General features: G+C 46.0%; 1 protein-coding gene across 1 annotated transcript in view; it reads left to right on the top strand.

Annotated features, from left to right (window-relative positions):
* The window catches only part of vcanb (versican b), a 43,446-nt gene extending 19,401 nt beyond the window's left edge, over window positions 1-24,045 (top strand). The window contains exons 8-25 of the mRNA XM_045208266.1: window positions 5,157-5,335; window positions 5,501-6,917; window positions 7,166-7,279; window positions 7,371-7,484; window positions 7,605-8,318; window positions 8,561-8,674; window positions 8,784-8,897; window positions 9,018-9,719; window positions 9,971-10,084; window positions 10,176-10,289; window positions 10,482-11,171; window positions 11,399-11,512; window positions 11,648-11,761; window positions 16,689-16,847; window positions 17,508-17,590; window positions 22,692-22,836; window positions 22,923-23,105; window positions 23,218-24,045. Coding sequence (XP_045064201.1) covers window positions 5,157-5,335; window positions 5,501-6,917; window positions 7,166-7,279; window positions 7,371-7,484; window positions 7,605-8,318; window positions 8,561-8,674; window positions 8,784-8,897; window positions 9,018-9,719; window positions 9,971-10,084; window positions 10,176-10,289; window positions 10,482-11,171; window positions 11,399-11,512; window positions 11,648-11,761; window positions 16,689-16,847; window positions 17,508-17,590; window positions 22,692-22,836; window positions 22,923-23,105; window positions 23,218-23,396 — 5,363 coding nt within the window. The 3' untranslated portion in view covers window positions 23,397-24,045. The remainder of the gene's footprint in view (window positions 1-5,156; window positions 5,336-5,500; window positions 6,918-7,165; window positions 7,280-7,370; window positions 7,485-7,604; window positions 8,319-8,560; window positions 8,675-8,783; window positions 8,898-9,017; window positions 9,720-9,970; window positions 10,085-10,175; window positions 10,290-10,481; window positions 11,172-11,398; window positions 11,513-11,647; window positions 11,762-16,688; window positions 16,848-17,507; window positions 17,591-22,691; window positions 22,837-22,922; window positions 23,106-23,217) is intronic.
* The last annotated feature ends 3,662 nt before the right edge of the window (window positions 24,046-27,707 follow it).

Below are 27,707 nucleotides of genomic sequence, written 5' to 3'. Positions count from 1 at the left end.
AGATACATGGGCTACATATAGAGGGGCGTTGTTTCGCTCGCTCAGATGCTTTCTCCTGTGATATGCTTAGTTTCAGCAGAGAGGAAGAGGTGACGCAAGAGAGCTCAATCTCGCCAGATTCCATCCAGTATAAGCCCAATGCGTTTCTATGGAAATAATATGCAGACCTAAGCTTGTCCCCTGCCTTCCCGCCTTTGGGATAAAGACTCCCATTGTTAGGGCGGAGAAAGAGCTGCAAAAAACACTCACGCTGGACAGTTTTATCTCCATCTCTTCATTCAAAGACTCAATCATGGACACTCTTACTGACAGTTGTGGCTGCTTCCTGTGATGTATTGTTGTCTCTACCTTCTTGCCCTTTGTGCTGTTGTCTGTGCCCAATAATGTTTGTACCATGTTTTGTGTTGCTACCATGTTGTGCTGCTGCCATGTTGTGTTGCTACCATGTTGTTGTCATGTTGTGTTGCTACCATGCTGTGTTGTCATGTGTTGCTGCCATGCTATGTTGTTGTCTTAGGCCTCTCTTTATGTAGTGTTGTGGTGTCTCTCTTGTCTTGATGTGTGTTTTGTCCTATATTTTTATTTTGAATCCCAGCCCCCGTCCCCGCAGGAGGCCTTTTGCCTTTTGGTAGGCCATCATTGTAAATACGAATTTGTTCTTAACTGACTTGCCTAGTTAAATAAAGGTAAAAAATAAATAAACATGAGCATCTCGTCATTATATACAGATCTCTGGTTTCAGCCTCTTGCGAATTGGAAAGGAAAGTTGGCGGGTACACATTGCAATGTTAGGATGCTGGATTGCCCTAAAGTAAATTGATGTTTAACCAAAATTATATAATTACTCCTGTGTAAATGAAATCATTCAAAATACTTCACCAGGGAGCATTACTTAGCCACAGAGCATCATTAGTTTATTCATTTTTTAAATAGCTGTGGATTGTTTCAAATTACCAGTGTGTGTGGGTACTGGCCCCCGGTGGGAATCGAACCCACAATCCTGGCGTTGCAAGCGCCATGCTCTACCAACTGAGCTACACGGGGACTAAGTTTGTAAACGTAACTTAGTTGTAAAATACAATTTTAGTTTATAGAAGCTAGATAAACTTTCAACAACATGTAGGTTATACTGAAGACGTACAACGTCAGGCCGGACCAAGTGATGATTTGATACAATGTTGCACGTCACTAGGAATAGCTCAAGTCAAGACAGATAGAAAGGGAGGCAGACAGGCGCAGTAGATAGATTCATGTGATTTAAAGAACCAGAATTTTCATCAGGATATTTTCTACTGCTTTTATTTGTCTGCTTTAGGCCTATGTATTTTACTTAGTTGACGATGGAAGTTATAGGCCTACTGCTGCATCTCTGAGTTCTATGTTCGCATTTCTTTAGCCGCCAATGGATCACAATGTATCAACGGTCCATATGATAGTGCTCTCGGCAAAGTTGAATTTTAACTTTTAGATGTTCATCATTTTACTTCAGCTTTTTATGATTAACCATGTGACAATGATTTTGAGAAATGAAAACATTATTATTGAAATGAAACTGCTCCAAGAAAATGCCCATATCAAAAATAATCAGAACTGGCACGCAGATCGTGTCACGATCTTCATTCATAGAGGAGGACCAAGGCGCAGCGTTGAATGCAAACATTTTATTCATTAGAATGATCACACGATCAAAACAACAAAACGAAACGTGACGTTCCTGGTTACATAAACAAACCAACTAAGAACAAGAAACCACAAATAATGAATGCCTAACGGCTACCTAAGTATGACTCCCAATCAGAGACAACGAGCTACAGCCGTCTCTGATTGGGAGCCACCCTGGCCAACATAGATATACAACAACTAGAACATAAACAAATGAAAACTCACACCCTGGCTCAACATACTAGAGTCCCCAGAGCCAGGGCGTGACAGTACCCCCCCCCTAAAGGCGCAGACTCCGACCGCGCCAACCAAATACAACAGGGGAGGGACCGGGTGGGCACTCCGCCTCGGCGGCGGATCCGGCTCCGGACATGACCCCCACTCCTTCTCTAACCCCCCAAAGTACCCCTGGTCCGGTCTGGCCCTGCTGACCAGAGCTGAACTGAACACTGGTGGAGCGGATTGCTCTAGCTCCGGCGTGACGCAGCACCTGACCGGTGCCGGACCCGCCACCGGTGGAACAGGCACGGGCCATGCCGGACTGACGACGCACACCACTGGCTTGGTGTGGGGAGCAGGAGCGGGCCGAGCCGGGCTGACGAAACGCACCACTGACTTGGTGCGGGGAGCAGGAGCGGGCCGGACCGGGCTGACGAAGCACACCACTGACTTGGTGCGGGGAGCAGGAACGGGCCGTGCCGGGCTGACGACGCGCACCACTGACTTGGTGCGGGGAGCAGGAACGGGCCGGACAGGGCTGACGAAACGCACCACTGACTTGGTGCGGGGAGCAGGAATGGGCCGGACTGGGCTGGCGACGCGCACCACAGACTTGGTGCGGAGAGCAGGAACGGGCCGGACAGGGCTGACGAAACGCACCACAGACTTGGTGCGGGGAGCAGGAATGGGCCGGACTGGGCTGGCGACGCGCACCACAGACTTGGTGCGGAGAGCAGGAACGGGCCGGGCCGAGCTGGCGATGCGCACCGTAGACTTGGTGCGAGTGGCAGGAACAGGCCGGACCGTACTGGGAACACACACCACTGGCCCTACGTGGGGATCAGGAACAGGCCGGACCGGACTGGCAACACACGCCAGTACCTCTCGCCGTGCCTCTACATCTTCCACCCCCTCTTCGACCAGTGGCCCCCGTAACCTGGCGGCCTCCTCTGCCAATCCGCTGGGCCGCTCTGCCGCGGTCTCCTGCTGGCCCGTCGTCCACGGCGTTAGCCCCCCCCCTAAAAAATTTCTGGGCGTCTCCCCTACCCGTGGACCAGGTCTCCATGTCCCTCGCCAGCCTTTCGCCCTTCTGCCACAATGTCAAGCCCTTCTCTTCCTCACTCGGCTTGACCCAGTCGAGGAGGCGAAGGAGATCTGTTAGGGATCTCCCTGGCGATGGCTCCTGGACACGCTGCTTGGTCACATCTTGGTGGTTTCTTCTGTCACGATCTTCATTCATAGAGGAGGACCAAGGCGCAGCGTTGAATGCAAACATTTTATTCATTAGAATGATCACACGATCAAAACAACAAAACGAAACGTGACGTCCCTGGTTACATAAACAAACCAACTAAGAACAAGAAACCACAAATAATGAATGCCTAACGGCTACCTAAGTATGACTCCCAATCAGAGACAACGAGCTACAGCCGTCTCTGATTGGGAGCCACCCTGGCCAACATAGATATACAACAACTAGAACATAAACAAATGAAAACTCACACCCTGGCTCAACATACTAGAGTCCCCGGAGCCAGGGCGTGACAGATCGGTAGAAATGGTAGGATAAATTGTAAGCTTCCCCAAACTTGAAACTCACGAGCTGCCTATGGTCTTTACTATTACAGCCATTAAAAAAACATAGGAGGTCCCGTGAAAAAATTTGCCCCCCTATGGAAATCAAAGGCCCGTCCAACTGATTATTTCTGCCTCCGGGTCAAGTGTGTGTGTTTGTGCATGTGTGTGTCTGCTTGCGTGCTTCCAGTGATGCCTTAAGGAAATCTCTGGCTTGACGAGGATCAGCTCTGGATGCTTTCTAGCTGTTTGTTTTCTTGTTTTAATAGAGAAGTTGTATCGTTATCATCTCTGTCCATTTACAACCAGTTTACATGCAAACACATCTGCAGATTCTGCACAAACAAATGTTTGAAACACATTAACTCATTTTTCAGTTTTTAGCTTGGCAGTTGCATTTCAGAGAGAGAGAGAAGCACACACAACCCTGAGGTCAAATGGCAGAGCCTCTTTTAGATCAATCAGCATTGTAATCACGCTCAACTAATTACCCCCTCTAATTACTCCCTCGGTCTCCCTTTATCTGCCTAACTTTCCCATCTCTCCCTTAATTCCTTCCCAACATACACCCCACCCCATGCCTCTCCTCCTTTCTCCTTTAATGTGTGTGAGTCTACCTGCTCCCCTACCACCATCCACGCCATAACATTTATGAATGGCTATTGTTTATTATTAAAGGGAGATATTGTATATTGGATCCTGTATTAGGTAATATTTCACCCAGTAACTCAATAAGAATTCACTTCCTCAGTGGGTTATAGTCCCACTATTTCTACACAACTAAAGGGAATTGAGAAATTGAAATATTGAGGATTACAGATGGATCTTAATTTGATCACCCTTTTGTTGCTGAGAATTTTCCTGTCTTTTAAAGTCTTCTAAAGTTTGTAATTTTGACTTTGACATTTCAGACTTAATTTGCCCTAACGAAAAATGTGTCAACCCCTACTAAAATGTCCATTAATTTTCATCCACATAATAATTAACATTTCCTATTGCCGCTGGATTATTTTCCTGCTGTGGCAAACTGGCTCAAATCAAGATCCTACATCTGTATGGTTAAATCTTCCTGTTTCGAATATAGTAGATGTATCTGATTCAGGGTCACAAAGGGACGGACACCTCTTTAGGTTGGGAGTGGGTTTTATTAACATGGTTAAGTCTGACGCGTGCATGAAAGCACACACACACACACACACACACACTTATTCAACGGCAGATTAAAAGTCTTTATTTCTACCATCCGCACGGTTTTATTTGTCCCCAGAGACATAACTAACCTCAGATTTAGTGCTGCCCCGTCCAAATGTGCTTCCCCTTGCACTCGTTCCCACGATATAGGTTCCATGTGTACCATAAAGACCTAATGAAGACACAAAAACCTGCATTGTTCAAGTAATACTTCTGGCTCTCATTGAGCCAGTCATAGCCAACACACAGCAGACATTATTAAGTCTTTGTGGATAGTATAACAGCATATTGGCATTTTGCAATGCTGAAACAATTATTATTTATCAACAATGTGCATTAGGGTTTCACTGTGGTGTGTTTCTGGTAGACCTTAATCTGTAGGATCTGCAGGTCCTGATGCACATGCGCGCACACACACACACACACAGACAGACAGACAGACAGATGCACACACACCCTCACTCTTTCTCTGACCCCCTCCTCTCCCTGTATTGTTCCTGTGTTTCCAGTGGAACACATCCTGCAGATTCTGGGACAGCCTTTAGGGGGTAATGGAGATTTCCAGTCCCCTCTCATCCCAGCCTTCCCAGTTACCCAGAGTGAGGCCATTCACGGCAGCGAGGACTCTGACGGCATCCATCCCATCCCTCTCCCCCCAACGCTCAGCATTATCAACGGGAAACACCAGGTCAGATTTACTGAGGCTGTCTTAATGTGTGAGAAATATTCAGCGTCTCTTTCAAGGACAATGGAAGTAGAAAAGCATAATTGGGATGGGTTGCAAAAGTGATATGACACAACAATAAATATTAATTCATTCATTTACTCCTTCATTAATCCATTCATTCAGCAGGAGGCTAGAGGAGACCAGTTTGAGACGGCCACACCAGTCCATGGTGAACTGGGAGGAGAGATGGAGCAAGAAGAGGAGGAGAAGAGCCCCACTCCCTTTGACTATGACGCCATCCATACTGGAGAGACCAGCGAGTCCACTGCTATAGACACAGACAGAGATACAAAAAGACACACAGCTAAAGACACAGGCAGAGACAGGACAGGAAAGACAGAGAGCTCCAAAGGAACAACCACTACTTCCCGCGACACATCCCCAGTCTCTTCCCCAGTCTTAGCCTCATCCCCTAGTTCCCCCCATACTTCCCCAGATGGCATCGCCCCCTATGAGGACATGGAGGGGTCAGGCGGCCGTACCCAGGAGGGCTCAGCAGAAGACACCCGACCCACCCCTGCCTCAGACAGCCAATCAGGCGTGGTCACAGATGAGACGGAGATTGGAGGGGCGGAGAGTGTCACACGCACCCCATCTCACCCACTCTCCGCTCACACTAAGGACACAAACACTATTGACACTTACACCAAGGACACACACACTCCCTCACAGACAGAGGCGGGAGACTTCGAGGGGTCTACATCGGCAGAAGAGGAAGGCTCAGCACAGGAGGTGTACCCACCTGAAGACCCCAGATACACTAGCCCTGGCAGTCCTGGAGCCATCGAGGCTCCCCTGGTGGGGCCTGGGGTGGACGGACAGGTGACTGTTACACCCAAACTAGGAACCAGGCCAGGAGCCAGACCAGGAACCAGGCCAACCCAGGCAGGAGTGACTGTAGGAGACCACACTGGACATCACACAGACTCTTCTACACAGCACAGAGACCACTCCCACCAACCTGCCACACAAGATAAAGATCTCTCCACTCATACTAAAGATCAAACCAGATACCCTTCTACAGATTGGATGGACCAAACCACTCAGCAAACCAAACAGGATAGGAATCACTCCACAGACACTAAGGATCATTCCAAATACCCTGCTACACAAACCACCCAGCGTCCAACACACGATAGGGATCCCACCAAGAACCAAACCACACACGATAGAGATCACTCCACACACACTAAGGACCAAACCAAACAACCCTCTGACCCTAGATTCCCCACCACCCACCATAAGGACCAAACCAGTCACTCTACCACAGATCAGAAGACCCCACAGCACCTGAACCAAATGCATACACCCCCTGCACACCCCTCCACTTCACTTCCCGCCCACCCCTCCCACCCCATCCCCGACTGGGCCCTGACCCCCCAGGACCCCCTACCTGAGGGGGAGGAGTTTGTGGATTATGACCGTGTGATTGGTCCTCCTCTGCCGGAGGCCGGCCCCCCTGTTCCTGATGAACGTCAGTCCACATACCAGCCTGAAACAGAAACTGACTACTACATCGAGGCTCAGTTCGTCGATGTCAGGGGTAGGTGTAAATATCAGAGCCTATTCAAAGTGTTTAACAAGGGGTGCATGACGTCATCATGGCCGCTGTCTTCTCTGCTCTCAGGGTTGTAGTTGAATGTTGATGATGATAATAATGTTCTTGATGCTGATGTTTCTGATGATGACGATGAAAGCGATGACGATGTTGATCATGCTATTGATGGCTTTGCTATGATGATGATGATGATGATGATGATGATGATGATTATATATATGTGTGTGTCTCAGGACTGCAGCAGTGCACAGTGAATGTGTGTCTGAACGAAGCATCCTGCTACCAGAGAGGCAGCGCCAGCATCTGTGTGTGTGAACCTGGATACATCGGAGAGCACTGTGAGACAGGTACACACACACACACACACACACACACACACACACACACACACACACACACACACACAGAGATATCATATTGTCTCTGTTATTTGTGTAGATGTTGATGAGTGCCAGTCCAACCCATGTCATAATGGAGCCACCTGTATAGACGGAGTCAACTCCTTCACCTGTGTGTGTCTGCCCAGCTACACAGGACAGCTCTGTGAACAAGGTAACACACATACACATGCGCACACACACAAACACACCTGTGCAGCTGCTTTAAAACCCTAATCAAGGCTTTTACAAAATAGAGACAGCCTTTCAAGCCTGACTGTTACACCCAAACCAGGAACCAGACCAGGAGCCAGACCAGGAACCAGACCAGGAGCCAGACCAGGAACCAGGCCAACCCAGGCAGGAGTGACTGTAGGAGACCACACTGGACATCACACAGACTCTTCTACACAGCCCAGAGACCACTCCCACCAACCTGCCACACAAGATAAAGATCTCTCCACTCATACTAAAGATCAAACCAGATACCCTTCTACAGATTGGATGGACCAAACCACTCAGCAAACCATTCAGGATAGGAATCACTCCACAGACACTAAGGATCATTCCAAATACCCTGCTACACAAACCACCCAGCGTCCAACACACGATAGGGATCCCACCAAGAACCAAACCACACACGATAGAGATCACTCCACACACACTAAGGACCAAACCAAACAACCCTCTGACCCTAGATTCCCCACCACCCACCATAAGGACCAAACCAGTCACTCTACCACAGATCAGAAGACCCCACAGCACCTGAACCAAACGCATACACCCCCTGCACACCCCTCCACTTCACCTCCCGCCCACCCCTCCCACCCCATCCCCGACTGGACCCAGACCCCCCTACCTGAGGGGGAGGAGTTTGTGGATTATGACCGCGTGATTGGTCCTCCTCTGCCGGAGGCCGGCCCCCCTGTTCCTGATGAACGTCAGTCCACATACCAGCCTGAAACAGGAACTGACTACTACATCGAGGCTCAGTTCGTCGATGTCAGGGGTAGGTGTAAATATCAGAGCCTATTCAAAGTGTTTAACAAGGGGTGCATGACGTCATCATGGCCGCTGTCTTCTCTGCTCTCAGGGTTGTAGTTGAATGTTGATGATGATAATAATGTTCTTGATGCTGATGTTTCTGATGATGACGATGACAGCGATGACGATGTTGATCATGCTATTGATGGCTTTGCTATGATGATGATGATGATGATGATTATGATTATATATATGTGTGTGTCTCAGGACTGCAGCAGTGCACAGTGAATGTGTGTCTGAACGAAGCATCCTGCTACCAGAGAGGCAGCGCCAGCATCTGTGTGTGTGAACCTGGATACATCGGACAGCACTGTGAGACAGGTACACACACACACACACACACACACATACACACACACACACACACACACACACACACACACACACACACACACACAGAGATATCATATTGTCTCTGTTATTTGTGTAGATGTTGATGAGTGCCAGTCCAACCCATGTCGTAATGGAGCCACCTGTATAGACGGAGTCAACTCCTTCACCTGTGTGTGTCTGCCCAGCTACACAGGACAGCTCTGTGAACAAGGTAACACACATACACATGCGCACACACACAAACACACCTGTGCAGCTGCTTTAAAACCCTAATCAAGGCTTTTACAAAATAGAGACAGCCTTTCAAGCCTGACTGTTACACCCAAACCAGGAACCAGACCAGGAGCCAGACCAGGAACCAGACCAGGAGCCAGACCAACCCAGGCAGGAGTGACTGTAGGAGACCACACTGGACATCACACAGACTCTTCTACACAGCCCAGAGACCACTCCCACCAACCTGCCACACAAGATAAAGATCTCTCCACTCATACTAAAGATCAAACCAGATACCCTTCTACAGATTGGATGGACCAAACCACTCAGCAAACCAAACAGGATAGGAATCACTCCACAGACACTAAGGATCATTCCAAATACCCTGCTACACAAACCACCCAGCGTCCAACACACGATAGGGATCCCACCAAGAACCAAACCACACACGATAGAGATCACTCCACACACACTAAGGACCAAACCAAACAACCCTCTGACCCTAGATTCCCCACCACCCACCATAAGGACCAAACCAGTCACTCTACCACAGATCAGAAGACCCCACAGCACCTGAACCAAACGCATACACCCCCTGCACACCCCTCCACTTCACCTCCCGCCCACCCCTCCCACCCCATCCCCGACTGGACCCAGACCCCCCTACCTGAGGGGGAGGAGTTTGTGGATTATGACCGCGTGATTGGTCCTCCTCTGCCGGAGGCCGGCCCCCCTGTTCCTGATGAACGTCAGTCCACATACCAGCCTGAAACAGGAACTGACTACTACATCGAGGCTCAGTTCGTCGATGTCAGGGGTAGGTGTAAATATCAGAGCCTATTCAAAGTGTTTAACAAGGGGTGCATGACGTCATCATGGCCGCTGTCTTCTCTGCTCTCAGGGTTGTTGTTGAATGTTGATGATGATAATAATGTTCTTGATGCTGATGTTTCTGATGATGACGATGACAGCGATGACGATGTTGATCATGCTATTGATGGCTTTGCTATGATGATGATGATGATGATGATGATGATGATGATGATTATATATATGTGTGTGTCTCAGGACTGCAGCAGTGCACAGTGAATGTGTGTCTGAACGAAGCATCCTGCTACCAGAGAGGCAGCGCCAGCATCTGTGTGTGTGAACCTGGATACATCGGACAGCACTGTGAGACAGGTACACACACACGCACACACACACACACACACACACACACACACACACACACACACACAGAGATATCATATTGTCTCTGTTATTTGTGTAGATGTTGATGAGTGCCAGTCCAACCCATGTCGTAATGGAGCCACCTGTATAGACGGAGTCAACTCCTTCACCTGTGTGTGTCTGCCCAGCTACACAGGACAGCTCTGTGAACAAGGTAACACACATACACATACGCACACACACAAACACACCTGTGCAGCTGCTTTAAAACCCTAATCAAGGCTTTTACAAAATAGAGACAGCCTTTCAAGCCTGACTGTTACACCCAAACCAGGAACCAGACCAGGAGCCAGACCAGGAGCCAGACCAGGAGCCAGACCAGGAGCCAGACCAGGAGCCAGACCAGGAACCAGACCAGGAGCCAGACCAGGAACCAGACCAACCCAGGCAGGAGTGACTGTAGGAGACCACACTGGACATCACACAGACTCTTCTACACAGCCCAGAGACCACTCCCACCAACCTGCCACACAAGATAAAGATCTCTCCACTCATACTAAAGATCAAACCAGAGACCCTTCTACAGATTGGATGGACCAAACCACTCAGCAAACCATTCAGGATAGGAATCACTCCACAGACACTAAGGATCATTCCAAATACCCTGCTACACAAACCACCCAGCGTCCAACACACGACAGGGATCCCACCAAGAACCAAACCACACACGATAGAGATCACTCCACACACACTAAGGACCAAACCAAACAACCCTCTGACCCTAGATTCCCCACCACCCACCATAAGGACCAAACCAGTCACTCTACCACAGATCAGAAGACCCCACAGCACCTGAACCAAACGCATACACCCCCTGCACACCCCTCCACTTCACCTCCCGCCCACCCCTCCCACCCCATCCCCGACTGGACCCAGACCCCCCTACCTGAGGGGGAGGAGTTTGTGGATAATGACGGTGCGATTGGTCCTCCTCTGCCGGAGGCCGGCCCTCCTGTTCCTGATGAACCTCAGTCCACATACCAGCCTGAAACAGGAACTGACTACTACATCGAGGCTCAGTTCGTCGATGTCAGGGGTAGGTGTAAATATCAGAGCCTATTCAAAGTGTTTAACAAGGGGTGCATGACGTCATCATGGCCGCTGTCTTCTCTGCTCTCAGGGTTGTAGTTGAATGTTGATGATGATAATAATGTTCTTGACGCTGATGACGATGTTGATCATGCTATTGATGGCTTTGCTATGATGATGATGATGATGATGATGATGATGATGATGATGATTATATATATGTGTGTGTCTCAGGTCTGCAGCACTGCACAGTGAATGTGTGTCTGAACGAAGCATCCTGCTATCAGAGAGGCAGCTCCAGCATCTGTGTGTGTGAACCTGGATACACCGGACAGCGCTGTGAGACAGGTACACACACATACACACGTGCGCACACACACACACACACACACACACACACACACACACACACACACACACACACACACACACACACACACACACACACACAGAGATATCATATTGTCTCTGTTATTTGTTTAGATGTTGATGAGTGCCAGTCCAACCCATGTCGTAATGGAGCCACCTGTATGGACGGAGTCAACTCCTTCACCTGTGTGTGTCTACCCAGCTACACAGGACAGCTCTGTGAACAAGGTAACACACACACACAAACATGTGCAGCTGCTTTAATACCCTAATTAAGGCTTTTACAAATCAGAGACAGGCTTTCAAGCCAACTCACAGTTCTGTCCAAATGTGGTAAATCATTATAGTGGATCTGCCAGCTCTTGGTCATATTTAGTCAGTAGACAGACTACATTCTCTGGATCAGGCTGGGAAAGCCAATGTCTAAGGGTGGCTACGGCTGTGTCTGAGGGGAACACACACACACCACGCCACACACACACACACACACACACACACACGCACACACACACAGTGAGTCATGTCTCTGCTCCCTGGATATCCCCTGACACTGGGCGTTAGATCCACAGTCCACACTTGATTAGAACCAGCTCCATTGCCATTATTTCTACTATTACTCAGTGACTAACCCACCCACACACATTGGCTCACGTGCACACACACATACTGTGCATACGTGCATTGTGTACATTCACACTCTTACTGTCTGCACAGTGCATACACAAATATCATGCAAAACAAATAAACACACTGACACCCAAACCTGGAGAGCCACAGCTGTTTTCTCATGCTAGTGTGTCAGGGGAGAGAGAGAAAGGAGAGAATTAGTCCATTATTGTGTTAGAAAGATGTTGCAGCTGTGAGGAACTGGATCAATGCAGGCTGTACTAACCACTGGCATGGACCAAACCAACTCTTTATCCAATACAGAGCTGCTCATTGACAGTGTGTGTGTGGGTGTGTGTGTGTGTGGGTGGGTGGACATGTTTAACTATTTTTGTGGGGACCAAACATTTTACCAACTGGGGACATTTTGATAGTCCCCACGAAGTCAGATGCTATTTCTAGGGGGTTTAGGATTAAGGTTAGAATTACGTTTAGGGTTAGGAGCTAGGGTTAGGTTTAGGGTTAAGGTTAGGTTTTTGGGTTAAGGTTAGGGTAAGAGTACGGGTAGGGTTAGCTTTAGGGGTTAGGGAAAATAGGATTTTGAATGGGACTGAATTGGAAAGGTTAGCTATACAAGACTTGTGTGTGTGTGTGCTTAGCGAGAGTGTATATTAAGTTAATAAAGTTGATCTGAAGTTTGCTGATGATAGACACAGCCTGAGGCCCTGGGTAAAGAGTTCATAACCCCCCACCTAACATACACACACACACACACAGAGACACAAACACACACACACAGAGAGACACACACACACACACAGAGAGACATACACAGAGACTGCCAGTCTTGGTTTAGCCCTTTATAAGGTTAAATACAGTAAAAGGGTTGTATGTTTCTCTAGACATTCTAACCCATTATAATCAATAACATCACAAAGACCTGCTTATTCAGCCCGTATGGTATGAATGGGACTGGTCATTCCCTAGCAACGAACATAGCAACAATACTTGTGTGAAACAAGCAAAACATACCAGAGAAATTAACATTGTTTTTTTACAGATTGGCATTCGCCGTATCATTTGTCTCATCATTAAATTATGTAAACACATGAAGTGTTGTTTTTCGTAACCTATTGAACTTCAACATTCAAGAGTAGAACACTCAGAATAAACTTCTAGAATGATAGAACTACTCTAAACAACTATTCAGAATTATTGTTCTATGAGAACAGCTCACCAGAGAATCATGTTGTGAATGGTTATCTCATCCAAGCCAGCAGCGCGCCGGATCATGGTGTTCTGACATACACTACATGTACAGTGGGGAGAACAAGTATTTGATACACTGCCGATTTTGCAGGTTTTCCTACTTACAAAGCATGTAGAGGTCTGTAATTTTTATCATAGGTACACTTCAACTGTGAGAGACAGAATCTAAAACAAAAATCCAGAAAATCACATTGTATGATTTTTAAGTAATTAATTAGCATTTTATTGCATGACATAAGTATTTGATACATCAGAAAAGCAGAACTTAATATTTGGTACAGAAACCTCTGTTTGCAATTACAGAGATCATACGTTTCCTGTAGGTCTTGACCAGGTTTGCACACACTGCAGCAGGGATTTTGGCCCACTCCTCCATACAGACCTTCTCCAGATCCTTCAGGTTTCGGGGCTGTCACTGGGCAATACAGACTTTCAGCTCCCTCCATAGATTTTCTATTGGGTTCAGGTCTGGAGACTGGCTAGGCCACTCCAGGACCTTGAGATGCTTCTTACGGAGCCACTCCTTAGTTGCCCTGGCTGTGTGTTTCGGGTCGTTGTCATGCTGGAAGACCCAGCCACGACCCATCTTTAATGCTCTTACTGAGGGAAGGAGGTTGTTGGCCAAGATCTTGCGATACATGGCCCCATCCATCCTCCCCTCAATACGGTGCAGTCGTCCTGTCCCCTTTGCAGAAAAGCATCCCCAAAGAATGATGTTTCCACCTCCATGCTTCACGGTTGGGATGGTGTTCTTGGGTTTGTACTCATCCTTCTTCTTCCTCCAAACACGGCGAGTGGAGTTTAGACCAAAAAGCTATATTTTTGTCTCATCAGACCACATGACCTTCTCCCATTCCTCCTCTGGATCATCCAGATGGTCATTGGCAAACTTCAGACGGGCCTGGACATGCGCTGGCTTGAGCAGGGGGATTTTAATCCATGACGGCGTAGTGTGTTACTAATAGTTTTCTTTGAGACTGTGGTCCCAGCTCTCTTCAGGTCATTGACCAGGTCCTGCCGTGTAGTTCTGGGCTGATCCCTCACCTTCCTCATTGATGCCCCACGAGGTGAGATCTTGCATGGAGCCCCAGACCGAGGGTGATTGACCGTCATCTTGAACTTCTTCCATTTTCTAATAATTGCGCCAACAGTTGTTGCCTTCTCACCAAGCTGCTTGCCTTTTGTCCTGTAGCCCATCCCAGCCTTGTGCAGGTCTACAATTTTATCCCTGATGTCCTTACACAGCTCTCTGGTCTTGGCCATTGTGGAGAGGTTGGAGTCTGTTTGATTGAGTGTGTGGACAGGTTTCTTTTATACAGGTAATGAGTTCAAACAGGTGCAGTTAATACAGGTAATGAGTGGAGAACAGGAGGGCTTCTTAAAGAAAAACTAACAGGTCTGTGAGAGCCGGAATTCTTACTGGTTGGTAGGTGATCAAATACGTATGTCATGCAATAAAATGCAAATTAATTACTTAAAAATCATACAATGTGATTTTCTGGATTTTTGTTTTAGATTCCGTCTCTCACAGTTGAAGTATACATATGATAAAAATGACAGACCTCTACATGCTTTGTAAGTAGGAAAACCTGCAAAATCGGCAGTGTATCAAATACTTGTTCTCCCCACTGTATGTGGACACCTGCTCAGCGAACATCTCATTCCAAAATCATAGCCATTAATATGGAGTTGGTCCCCCTTTGCTGCTATAACAGCCTCCACTCTTCTGGGAAGGCTTTCCACTAGATGTTGGAATATTGCTGCGGGGACTTGCTTCTATTCAGCCACAAGAGCATTAGTGAGGTCAGGCACTGATGTTAGGCGATTAGGCCTGGCTCGCAGTCAGCATTCCAATTCATCCAAAAGGTGTTCGATGGGGTTGAGGTCAGGACTCTGTGCAGGCCAGTCAAGTTCTTCCACACTGATCTCGACAGACCATTTCTGTATGGACCTCGCTTTGTGCACGCGGGGGCATTGTCAGGCTGAAACAGGAAAGGGCCTTCACCAAACTGTTGCCACAAAGTTGGAAGCACAGAATCGTCTAGAATGTCATTTTATGCTGTAGCGTTAAGATTTCCCTTCACTGGAACTAAGGGGCCTAGCCCAAACCATGAAAAATAGACCCAGACCATTATTCCTCCTCCACCAAACTTTACAGTTGGCACTATGCATTGGGGCAGGTAGCGTTCTCCTGGCATCCACCAAACCCAGATCGTCCGTCGGACTGCCAGAGGGTGAAGCGTGATTAATCACTCCAGAGAACGCGTTTCCACTGCTCCAGTGTCCAATGGCGGCAAACTTTACACCACTCCAGCCGACGCTTGGCATTGCGCATGGTGATCTTAGGCTTGTGTGCGGCTGCTCGGCCATAGAAGCCCATTTCATGAAGCTCCCGACAGTTCTTGCGCTGACGTTGCTTCCAGAGGCAGCTTGGAACTCGGTAGTGAGTGTTGCAACCGAGGACAGACGACTTTTACATGCTACGCGGTTCAGCACTCGGCGGTCCTGTTCTGTGAGCTTGTGTGGCCTAGACATTTCCACTTCACAATAACAGCACTTACAGTTGACCGGGGCAGCTCTAGCAGGGCTGACTTGTTGGAAAGGTGGCATCCTATGACAGTGCCACGTTGAAAGTCACTTCAGTACGGGCCATTCTACTGCCAATGTTTGTCTATGGAGATTGCATGGCGGTGTGCTCGATTTTATACACCTGTCAGCAACGGGTGTGGCTGAAATAGCCGAATCCACTAAATGGGTGTCCACATACTTTTGCACACCAGCATGCGTTTCATGACCAAATCTAACAAAGTCCAACATCAACAAAGAGGGTTCACTATGGAGCTACAGTCCCTTTTTTGTCATTTTAGCAGACGCTCTTATCCAGAGCGACTTACAGTTAGTACTCATCTATTGACTGGGCTTATGCAGGCGGATTCAATGTGTGTGCGGGCATGACAGCGAGCAAGCTTGCGTGTTTGGCCTAGAGAATAGGGGAATTTGTGAGGGTTTCCAAACAGGCTAATGAGTTTCAATTGTGAGCCTATGAGTTTGTAAGCTCATTCAGCCAGCTGGAGCGCTCTCTCCCTCTTACAGTCCACCCTTCGTTTTAGTTTCTCTCTCTTTCACTCTCTCACTCTGTTTTACTCTCTTTCGCTCTCTGTTTCTCTCTCTCTCTTCACCTCCAGGTTTGTGCAATTTGTTTAATCTCTGTAGATATTGTTAGTCATTGATTTATTCTCTTCGTCATTGATTCCTCTCGCTCTCCCTGTCTCTCCCCCAGACACGGAGGTGTGTGAGTATGGCTGGCAGAAGTTCCAGAGCCAGTGTTATAAGTACATCACCCACCGTCGCACCTGGGATGCTGCCGAGAGGGAGTGTCGTCTCCAAGGAGCCCACCTCGTCAGTGTCCTGTCACAGGAGGAGCAGCTGTATGTCAACGGTAAGTCCGCCTCCTTTAGGTTATCATAGGTCACGGGTCACAGGTCACAGGCCCAGGTTAGGGTCAGAGGGTAGAGATTATGGGCTATAGAGATCATGTGTGTCGCATGTAGCACTCAATTGTCCATATGAAACTGTTTTTATGAGTCTGTACACCAACACAGAAAACAAACTGTAAAAGACTGGTGTTTGTGCAACAAGCAGCTCAGAAGGCTGGCTGGGGTAATAACATGACCCAGTTTCTGACTTGTTTATGGGGGACAGTTGATGGTGCAAGGGGGGTGGGGGGTTTTGTATACAAGATGGACTCATTTCATGCTCTAGGGATGATTACCTACTCTACAGTAAGTATCCCCTCTGCTTTTGTCTGTATTGTTTCTCTCTCACACACACACACACACACACACTGCAATCTGTAATCTAGTCTGTAAACATGCAAGCTTTATTGTGTTAGACAGATAAGATGGGAACAGGGAAAGGGAGAGGAGAGAAATAGGGAGAGGAGAAGGGAGGTACAGGGTTTAGGAAAGTGGGAGAGAGAGGGAGAGGTTGGCAGTGTTTCGGGGCTCAGAAAGCAGGCTTTGGGAACAGGAAACTGGTTATTTCCTGTTGTAGAGCTAAAGAGAATCAGGCTAATCTAACTGTTGTTTCTAACCCCTAGGTCTGGGCCATGACTACCAGTGGATCGGTCTAAACGACAAGATGTTTGAGAGAGACTTCCGCTGGACTGACGGCAACATCATGGTAAGACAGGAGAAAATCACCCTGATAAGATATTATATGATATGGGTGTTACTACTTATTATATATATACACACACACACACACACACACACACACACACACACACACGCACGCACACACTGTCCAGCTGTTTTCTCTGTATGACGTCTGGGGAGTTATCGCTCAGTACAACAAGACACACCCTTGTTCACTTCTAAGTGTTCCAGTGTGCGTTTGGGTGTGTATTCAAGTTAACATGCATCACTGCATGGTTGAAGCCGTTTGGACCAGGGACACTGCGACAAAAAGAACCCAGGGAAGAGAGAGGTCATCGGCGGGTAGAGTTGGGGAGAACTCTCCCTGTCCCCATGTCCATCTGCCTGTTGGTGGTGGTGGTGGGAGGTTGGCTAAACAGTTGGGTCAGCTACAGATCGAGATTATGGGGCTGGCTCACTTAGATGGAGCCATCGCGCCCCATATAGCCTCTCTGTATATTACAGCCACAGACTAAGATCTCTTCAGCAAAAAACATCAAAATTAATGACAGATTTCTTAAATGATCTTAGATTAATTCTGACTATTTTGAGGAAGTGCATACGGGCTACGGCGTCCCAAAATGGACAAACAGTACTATTGCCGTTTTTTTCTATTTTAAGGGAGTATGCGCAAGCACACTCTTTCGGCCAGCTGAAGCATGCTGGCGCCTTTACTCCACCTCAGCACCATTCAAATCCAATCCAATTTCATTTGTCACATGATTTGTAAACAACAGGTGTAGACTAACAGTGAAATGCTTACTTACGGGCCCTTCCCAACAATGCAGAGAGAAAGAAAAGTAAAACACGTAATAATAGATACACAATGAGTAACGATAACTTGGCTATATACAAGGGGTACCAATACCAAGTTGAAGTGCAGGGGTACGAGGTAATTGAGGTAGATACACTGCATTCGGAAAGTATTCAGACTCCTTCCCTTTTTCCACATTTTGTTATGTTACAACTTTATTCTAAAATTGATACAATTATATTTTTTTCCTCATCAATCCACACACAATACCCCATAATGACAGAGCGAAAACACGTTTTTAGAAACTTTTGCAAATTTAGTAAAAATAAAAAACAGAAATACCTTATTTACATATGTATTCAGACCCTTTGCTATGAGACTCGAAATTGAGCTCAGGTGCATCCTGTTTCCATTGATCATCCTTGAGATGTTTCTACAACTTGATTGGAGTCCACCTGTGGTAAATTCAATTGATTGGACATGGTTTGGAAAGGCACACACCTGTCTATATAAGGTCCCACAGTTGACAGTGCATGTCAGAGCAAAAAGCAAGCCATGGGGTCAAAGGAATTGTCCGTAGAGCTCCGAGACAGGATTGTGTCAAGGCACAGATCTGGGGAAGGGTACCAAAAAATGTCTGCAGCATTGAAGGTCCCCAAGAACACAGTGGCCTCCATCATTCTTAAATGGAAGAAGTTTGGAACCACCAAGACTCTTCCTAGAGCTTGCCGCCTGGCCAAACTGAGCAATCGGGGGAGAAGGGCCTTGATCAGGGAGATGACCACGAACCCGATGGTCACTCTGACAGAGCTCCAGCGGTCCTCTGTGGAGATGGGAGAACCTTCCAGAAGGACAACCATCACTGTAGCACTCCACCAATCAGGCCTTTATGATAGTAAAGTAAAAGGTACATGACAGCCTGCTTGGAATTTGCCAAAAGGCACCTAAAGGACTCTCAGACCATGAGAAACAAGATTATCTGGTCTGATGAAACCAAGATTGAACTCTTTGGCCTGAATGCCAAACTTTACGTCTGGAGGAAATCTGACACCATCCCTACGGTGATGCATGGTGGTGGCAGCATCATGGTGTGGGGATGTTTTTCAGAGGCAGGGACTGGGAGAGTAGTCAGGATTGAGGGAAACATGAATGGAGCAAAGTACAGAGAGATCCTTGATGAAAACCTGCTCCAGAGCACTCAGGACCTCAGACTGGGGCGAAGGTTCACCTTCCAACAGGACAACGACCCTAAGCACACAGCCAAGACAACGCAGGAGTGGCTTCGGGACAAGTCTCTGCATGTCCTTGAGTGGCCCAGCCAGAGCCCGGACTTGAACCCGATCTCTGGAGAGACCTGAAAATAGCTGTGCAGCGACACTCCCCATCCAACCTGACAGAGATTGAGAGGATCTGAAGAACGGGAGAAACTCCCCAAATATAGGTGTGCCAAGCTTGTAGCATCATACCCAAGAAGACTCAAGGCTGTAATCGCCGCCAAAGGTGCTTCAACAAAGTACTGAGTGCATGGTCTGAATACTTATGTAAATGTGATATTTCTGGGTTTTTGTGTGGGATTTTTTTGTAAAAAAATAAATAAAAACCTGTTTTTGCTTTTTCATTATGGGGTATTGTGTGTAGATTGATGAGGGGAAAAAAACAATTTAATCAATTTTAGAATAAGGATGTAACATAACAAAATGTGGAAAAAGTCAAGGGGTCTGAATACTTTCTGAATGCACTGTACATACAGTGGGGAAAAAAAGTATTTAGTCAGCCACCAATTGTGCAAGTTCTCCCACTTAAAAAGATGAGAGAGGCCTGTAATTTTCATCATAGGTACACGTCAACTATGACAAACAAAATGAGAAGAAAAAAATCCAGAAAATCACATTGTAGGATTTTTTATGAATTTATTTGCTAATTATGGTGGAAAATAAGTATTTGGTCACCTACAAACAAGCAAGATTTCTGGCTCTCACAGACCTGTAACTTCTTCTTTAAGAGGCTCCTCTGTCCTCCACTCATTACCTGTATTACTGGCACCTGTTTGAACCTCAAACAGTCACACTCCAAACTCCACTATGGCCAAGACCAAAGAGCTGTCAAAGGACACCAGAAACAAAATTGTAGACCTGCACCAGGCTGGGAAGACTGAATCTGCAATAGGTAAGCAGCTTGGTTTGAAGAAATCAACTGTGGGAGCAATTATTAGGAAATGGAAGACATACAAGACCCCTGATAATCTCCCTCGATCTGGGGCTCCACGCAAGATCTCACCCCGTGGGGTCAAAATGATCACAAGAACGGTGAGCAAAAATCCCAGAACCACACGGGGGGACCTAGTGAATGACCTGCAGAGAGCTGGGACCAAAGTAACAAAGCCTACCATCAGTAACACACTACGCCGCCAGGGACTCAAATCCTGCAGTGCCAGACGTGTCCCCTGCTTAAGCCAGTACATGTCCAGGCCCGTCTGAAGTTTGCTAGAGTGCATTTGGATGATCCAGAAGAGGATTGGGAGAATGTCATATGGTCAGATGAAACCAAAATATAACTTTTTGGTAAAAACTCAACTCAAGTCGTGTTTGGAGGACAAAGAATGCTGAGTTGCATCCAAAGAACACCATACCTACTGTGAAGCATGGGGTGGAAACATCATGCTTTGGGGCTGTTTTTCTGCAAAGGGACCAGGACGACTGATCCGTGTAAAGGAAATAATGAATGGGGCCATGTATCGTGAGATTTTGAGTGAAAACCTCCTTCCATCAGCAAGGGCATTGAAGATGAAACGTGGCTGGGTCTTTCAGCATGACAATGATCCCAAACACACCGCCCGGGCAACGAAGGAGTGGCTTCGTAAGAAGCATTTCAAGGTCCTGGAGTGGCCTAGCCAGTCTCCAGATCTCAACCCCATAGAAAATCTTTGGAGGGAGTTGAAAGTCTGTGTTGCCCAGCGACAGCCCCAAAACATCACTGCTCTAGAGGAGATCTGCATGGAGGAATGGGCCAAAATACCAGCAACAGTGTGGGAAAACCTTGTGAAGACTTACAGAAAACGTTTGACCTGTTTCATTGCCAACAAAGGGTATATAACAAAGTATTTAAATGTTTTTGTTATTGACCAAATACTTATTTTCCACCATAATTTGCAAATAAATTCATAAAAAATCCTACAATGTGATTTTCTGGATTTTTTTTCTCATTTTGTCTGTCATAGTTGACGTGTACCTATGATGAAAATTACAGGCCTCTCTCATCTTTTTAAGTGGGAGAACTTGCATAATTGGTGGCTGACTAAATACTTTTTTTCCCCACTGTATAACTTGTAATAAAGTGACAGATAGTAAGTAGCAACAGCATATGTTATGAGTAAAAAAAGTTAGTTCATAAAGGGTCAATGCAGATAATCTGGGTATTATTTGGTTAACTATTTAACTAACTATTTAGCAGTCTTATGGCTTGGGGGTAGAAGCTGTTCAGTGTCCTGTAGGTTTCAGACTTGGTGTATCGTTACCGCTTGCCATGCGGTAGCAGAGCGAACAGTCTATGACTTGGGTGGCTGGAGTCTTTGACAATTTTTTGGGCCTTCCTCTGACCGCCTGGTATAGAGTTCCTGGATGGCAGGGAGCTTGCCCCCAGTGATGTACTTGGCCCTACGCAGTACCCTCTGTAGCGCCTTGCGGTCGGATGCCAAGCGGTTGCCATTCCAGGCGGTGATGCAGCCAGTCAGGATGCTCTCAATGGTGCAGCTGTAGATCTTTTTCAGGATCTATAGGGCCCATGTACCAGCAACCCTTGGGGCACTTGGCATACCCACAGGGGGTACTTGAGAAGACTCATGAGACCATAGGCTTACTGGTAAAATCCACATTAGGGGGTACTTCAGGGGTACCCCGGGCAGAGCAAAGTTCAGTTGGTGGTACAGTAATAGAAAAAGATTGGGAACCACTGCAGTAGGAGTCTCCATCAGTGGAGGCTCCTCAGAGGAGGAAGGAGAGAACCATCATCCTCAGTGAATTACATAAAAATAAAAATAGTGAAACATGAGGAGCAGAGTTAACAAAGGAACTGTGTGTAATATCCCAATAAGCTTGTTAAAAGGTATTGTCATCTGGTGCCTATAGTAGCTAGTGATTAATGAGATTTGTAAAGAAGTTACATTAAGATTCCTCCACTGTGTTGTACGGTGACTAGCTTATAGGCCAGGTGTAGTCTGGGGATCCTATACTGTATAAGGGCTGTGTGAGCTATCAGAGTAGCTGTGATGCAGTAAAGGTGTTAGTGAATGTGACTAAACTTTGGTGATGATGACAGTGTGTGATTGTATTTGTAGCAATATGAGCACTGGCGTCCCAACCAGCCAGACAGTTTCTTCCAGTCTGGAGAGGACTGTGTGGTGATGATCTGGCACGAGGGAGGACAGTGGAATGACATACCCTGCAACTACCACCTCACCTTCACCTGCAAGAAGGGCACAGGTAACTCACGCACACACACACACACACACACACACACATAAACACATACATAGATACCTAACCCCTGTCCTCTCTCCTCCCTCCAGTCTCTTGCAGCCAGCCCCCAGTAGTGGAGGATGCTTGTGTGTTTGGTTCTATGAAGCCTCGTTATGAGATCAACACTCTGGTTCGTTACCACTGTAAAAACGGCTTCATACAGAGACACCCCCCCACCATCCGCTGCCGTGACAACGGCCAATGGGACAGCCCCAAGATCACCTGCATGAGCCGTGAGTACTGCCCACTTCTTCTGTCTCTGACTACCAGAACTAACTACACCCACCCAACTAATCAGGGCCTAGATCCAACGACATTAACAATCTCTCTTTTTGTTTTTTTCAGCCGCTACCTACCAGAAGTCTTTCGCTTCTAGGAAACGCACCGATAATCACAATCATAACCAGAATCAGTACAATCACAATACTCACAACCAAAACCATGACCAGTACAACTATCAAAACCAACAATACAACAGCCAAAACAATCAAGACCAACAGAAGAACTACAACCAGAAACTTTAGGGCAGCTGTAACCAAAAGCAAAAACAGCAGAGCGAGAGGAGTCATCAACACTAATCTGATCTCTGGTCAGTTCTTAAAAGCGCAGCTAAGGTTGCAACATTTCTGGGAAACGTGTACAGTTATTCTACATCCCTAATCCCAGACCAACTCTGATCAGATCTCATCCAACAGGCTTGATAGGACCCATAGATATACATATATATCTATTTATAAATATGTATAGCTATGGCTCTGAATACAGCCATGGGGGTATTTCACAAGGCACAGTCATAATCAGCAAGCTAACTCTGATAAACTCTGATAAAACACTTTTCTAGTTTAGAACCAGGTTTTATAAACAATGTTACATAGAGTATTGAGTCCATTTCAAATTCAGCAAGGACAAATTAATTTTCAGAATATTTATTTAAGTTAGCTGGCTAACTTGATTTTGATCTTGCTTAGTGAAATCCACCCCAGATCATGTCTAATTCTTCCTACAAACGTGACACACAGTGCCTTAATGGTTAATACAGCAACAATGTCCATCTCTAGAACAGGAGAGCTTGACCACTCCTGCTCTAGAGGGACACATCTCAATCCAGTGCCTTCTGAACGTTTCCACTTTACCCTGTTTCTTTACCCCATAGAAATAATCCACTGAAAATAACAGATACAGTGGGGAAAAAAAGTATTTAGTCAGCCACCAATTGTGCAAGTTCTCCCACTTAAAAAGATGAGAGAGGCCTGTAATTTTCATCATAGGTACACGTCAACTATGACAGACAAAATGAGGAAAAAAAATCCAGAAAATCACATTGTAGGATTTTTAATGAATTTATTTGCAAATTATGGTGGAAAATAAGTATTTGGTCAATAACAAAAGTTTCTCAATACTTTGTTATATACCCTTTGTTGGCAATGACACAGGTCAAACGTTTTCTGTAAGTCTTCACAAGGTTTTCACACACTGTTGCTGGTATTTTGGCCCATTCCTCCATGCAGATCTCCTCTAGAGCAGTGATGTTTTGGGGCTGTCGCTGGGCAACACGGACTTTCAACTCCCTCCAAAGATTTTCTATGGGGTTGAGATCTGGAGACTCCAGGACCTTGAAATGCTTCTTACGAAGCCACTCCTTCGTTGCCCGGGCGGTATGTTTGGGATCATTGTCATGCTGAAAGACCCAGCCACGTTTCATCTTCAATGCCCTTGCTGATGGAAGGAGGTTTTCACTCAAAATCTCACGATACATGGCCCCATTCATTCTTTCCTTTACACGGATCAGTCGTCCTGGTCCCTTTGCAGAAAAAACAGCCCCAAAGTATGATGTTTTCACTCCCATGCTTCACAGTAGGTATGGTGTTCTTTGGATGCAACTCAGCATTCTTTGTCCTCCAAACACAACGAGTTGAGTTTTTACCAAAAAGTTATATTTTGGTTTCATCTGACCATATGACATTCTCCCAATCCTCTTCTGGATGCACTCTAGCAAACTTCAGACGGGCCTGGACATGTACTGGCTTAAGCAGGGGGACACGTCTAGCACTGCAGGATTTGAGTCCCTGGCGGCGTACTGTGTTACTGATGGTAGGCTTTGTACTTTGGTCCCAGCTCTCTGCAGGTCATTCACTAGGTCCCCCCGTGTGGTTCTGGGATTTTTGCTCACCGTTCTTGTGATCATTTTGACCCCACGGGGTGAGATCTTGCGTGGAGCCCCAGATCGAGGGAGATTATCAGTGGTCTTGTATGTCTTCCATTTCCTAATAATTGCTCCCACAGTTGATTTCTTCAAACCAAGTTGCTTACCTATTGCAGATTCAGTCTTCCCAGCCTGGTGCAGGTCTACACTTTTGTTTCTGGTGTCCTTTGACAGCTCTTTGGTATTGGCCATAGTGGAGTTTGGAGTGTGACTGTTTGAGGTTGTGGACAGGTGTCTTTTATACTGATAACAAGTTCAAACAGGTGCCATTAATACAGGTAACGAGTGGAGGACAGAGGAGCCTCTTAAAGAAGAAGTTACAGGTCTGTGAGAGCCAGAAATCTTGCTTGTTTGTAGGTGACCAAATACTTATTTTCCACCATAATTTGCAAATAAATTCATTAAAAATCCTACAATGTGATTTTCTGGATTTTCTTTTCTCAATTTGTCTGTCATAGTTGACGTGTACCTATGATGAAAATTACAGGCCTCTCTCATCTTTTTAAGTGGGAGAACTTGCACAATTGGTGGCTGACTAAATACTTTTTTGCCCCACTGTATATTTGGCTTACCACCAAAATGTTTGCCTGTGTGTTGGTCACAAGTTTGTAATTATTGCTGTGAAAGAGCCCACTAAGTTAAATTAACATGAATTATTACAATGTTTCCAGTATTTGCAATGTTTTTGTGTGAGACGAAGAGTCACTCGTTTATCACAATCTTTGGTCAATCAATTTATTTAAAAGTCACTATGAAGTTAAATTTGTCTTATTAATGACTGTTACCATATGGTGCATAGAACTGATATGAGGAAAGAGCTATATCAGTTCCTTATAGGAGAGGAGATGAGGAGAGGTATACGTCAAACAATATCTGTGATAGTCACCTCCTTCAGTGGCTCTCCAGCATATTCAGAAATGTCAGTGATATCTTAATCTTAAAGACAATGGTTTTAAAAGGGATTGGGGTTCTTACGTTTAACCAATTTGTTATTGTTATGTATGCAATGATAAATAGGAAAAGAGAGAGTATAATGAATGTCCGGTGCGTAGGTGGGAAAAGTTATATAAGAAGCCGTAGCCGTTTAATTTATTGCATATGTTACACCTATAAATGGACTGTGATACTGTTTAAGGTAATTAGAACTGAAGTGATTGTTATAACGATGACTTATTTTGCTGTTTACAGAAATCTGCCTTGTTGTACCTTGCAGAGAAAGTACCTTATCTTACATTATGTTGCCTTTGTGTACTTTATGTTGCACAGAGTCTGTTTAGTAAAGTTCTACAATCCAGATATCTGAGCTGTTATCGCGCTGTTCAGGGGGATGACTTGTACCTGAGAGTCACCACAAACTGCTCTCAACAGAACCGACTTTGAGAAACATTCAAAGACACTTGACCATTTCTTCAGAAATACTACAAATAATTATTTTCCCCTAAGGACAGAAATGACTGGGTGAAGAAACAGCATTGAAAGTTTGTAGCCTTTGTCTTCTTGGTTTTCTGCTTTCATCCATTCTGTTTGCTCTCCATGTATGTGTTTTATCATAGTGTTTTATCATAGTGTTTTATCATCCAAATATGTGTGTTTCTAACCCAGAGAGTGTGGGGTATGCTGTATTGGGGAAGGCAAAGCGAATGTGAATACTTTGTCTGTTTTTATGTTCTTGTATCTGTTGTGTATGTCACCAAAAACTCACTAATACTGTACCTATACACCATCCTGTGCTCCATCTCACCTTCCGCTGACTGTGCAATAAAAATTAATACGATAACAGATTTGATCCAGTGTGTATCAATATTCTCACACTTCACATCTCAATGCAGAAGATTATTCAATAAAATCACTTGAGTTTATTGAACAATTATATGATTTTCTTTACCTGTCAGAGGTACTGACTACCAACAGAGGGAGCCACTGTACTTACTTTGCAAAGTCTGGTGACGCAGTCAAAAGTTTAATGGTGTGAGTGATGACTGATGGTGCATACTCTCCCCCAGTGAATAAACAAATGAATGAATGAATGAATGGATGGATGAATGAATGAAATGATTGAAGTGAATAAATGACTCTTTCCTGTCTGTCAGTCAGTGCAGCCCTGCTGTGTGTCCAGGCAACAGATGCCTGCAGGCTAGGTGGGGGATCCTAAAATAGTGCTCTGCTCTGGAAACCAGCATGAATATATGAACCACTACCAGTAAACCAACATCTCAACCTCATGCCGTCATCCAGCTCCTAAAACAATCTGCTGCTTTGACAGACATTTTTCACTTACAAGATCAACGAACAGAACAGGAATACCATGAAAAGACCTCTGTGTACTTCTGTAATTCCCCAAACTGGCAGGAAAACCCTTATGCAAACGTCCCCACCCTTTGGAAACATGTACATTACAGAGGGCCTGTGTGTGTGTGCATCCGTGAATTACTGAAGGCCTGTGTCTTTACACCTGGCAGTCACAGCGTGCTTCAGTCCCAAATCAGCCCCTATCCTCTACCAATAGATACTGCACCTTGGCTCCTACTAAAGCCCTTATTCCTACATCACTCAGCAGTGATATACACACAGCTGCAAGTCCAGGTATTTTGGTTGTTTCCATTGGAACAATAAGAAGCAAAGTCAGGTGTAA

Source organism: Coregonus clupeaformis, chromosome 27 (genome assembly GCF_020615455.1).
Source record: "Coregonus clupeaformis isolate EN_2021a chromosome 27, ASM2061545v1, whole genome shotgun sequence".
Classification (NCBI taxonomy): domain Eukaryota; kingdom Metazoa; phylum Chordata; class Actinopteri; order Salmoniformes; family Salmonidae; genus Coregonus; species Coregonus clupeaformis.
This window is presented reverse-complemented; position numbering and strand designations above follow the sequence as displayed.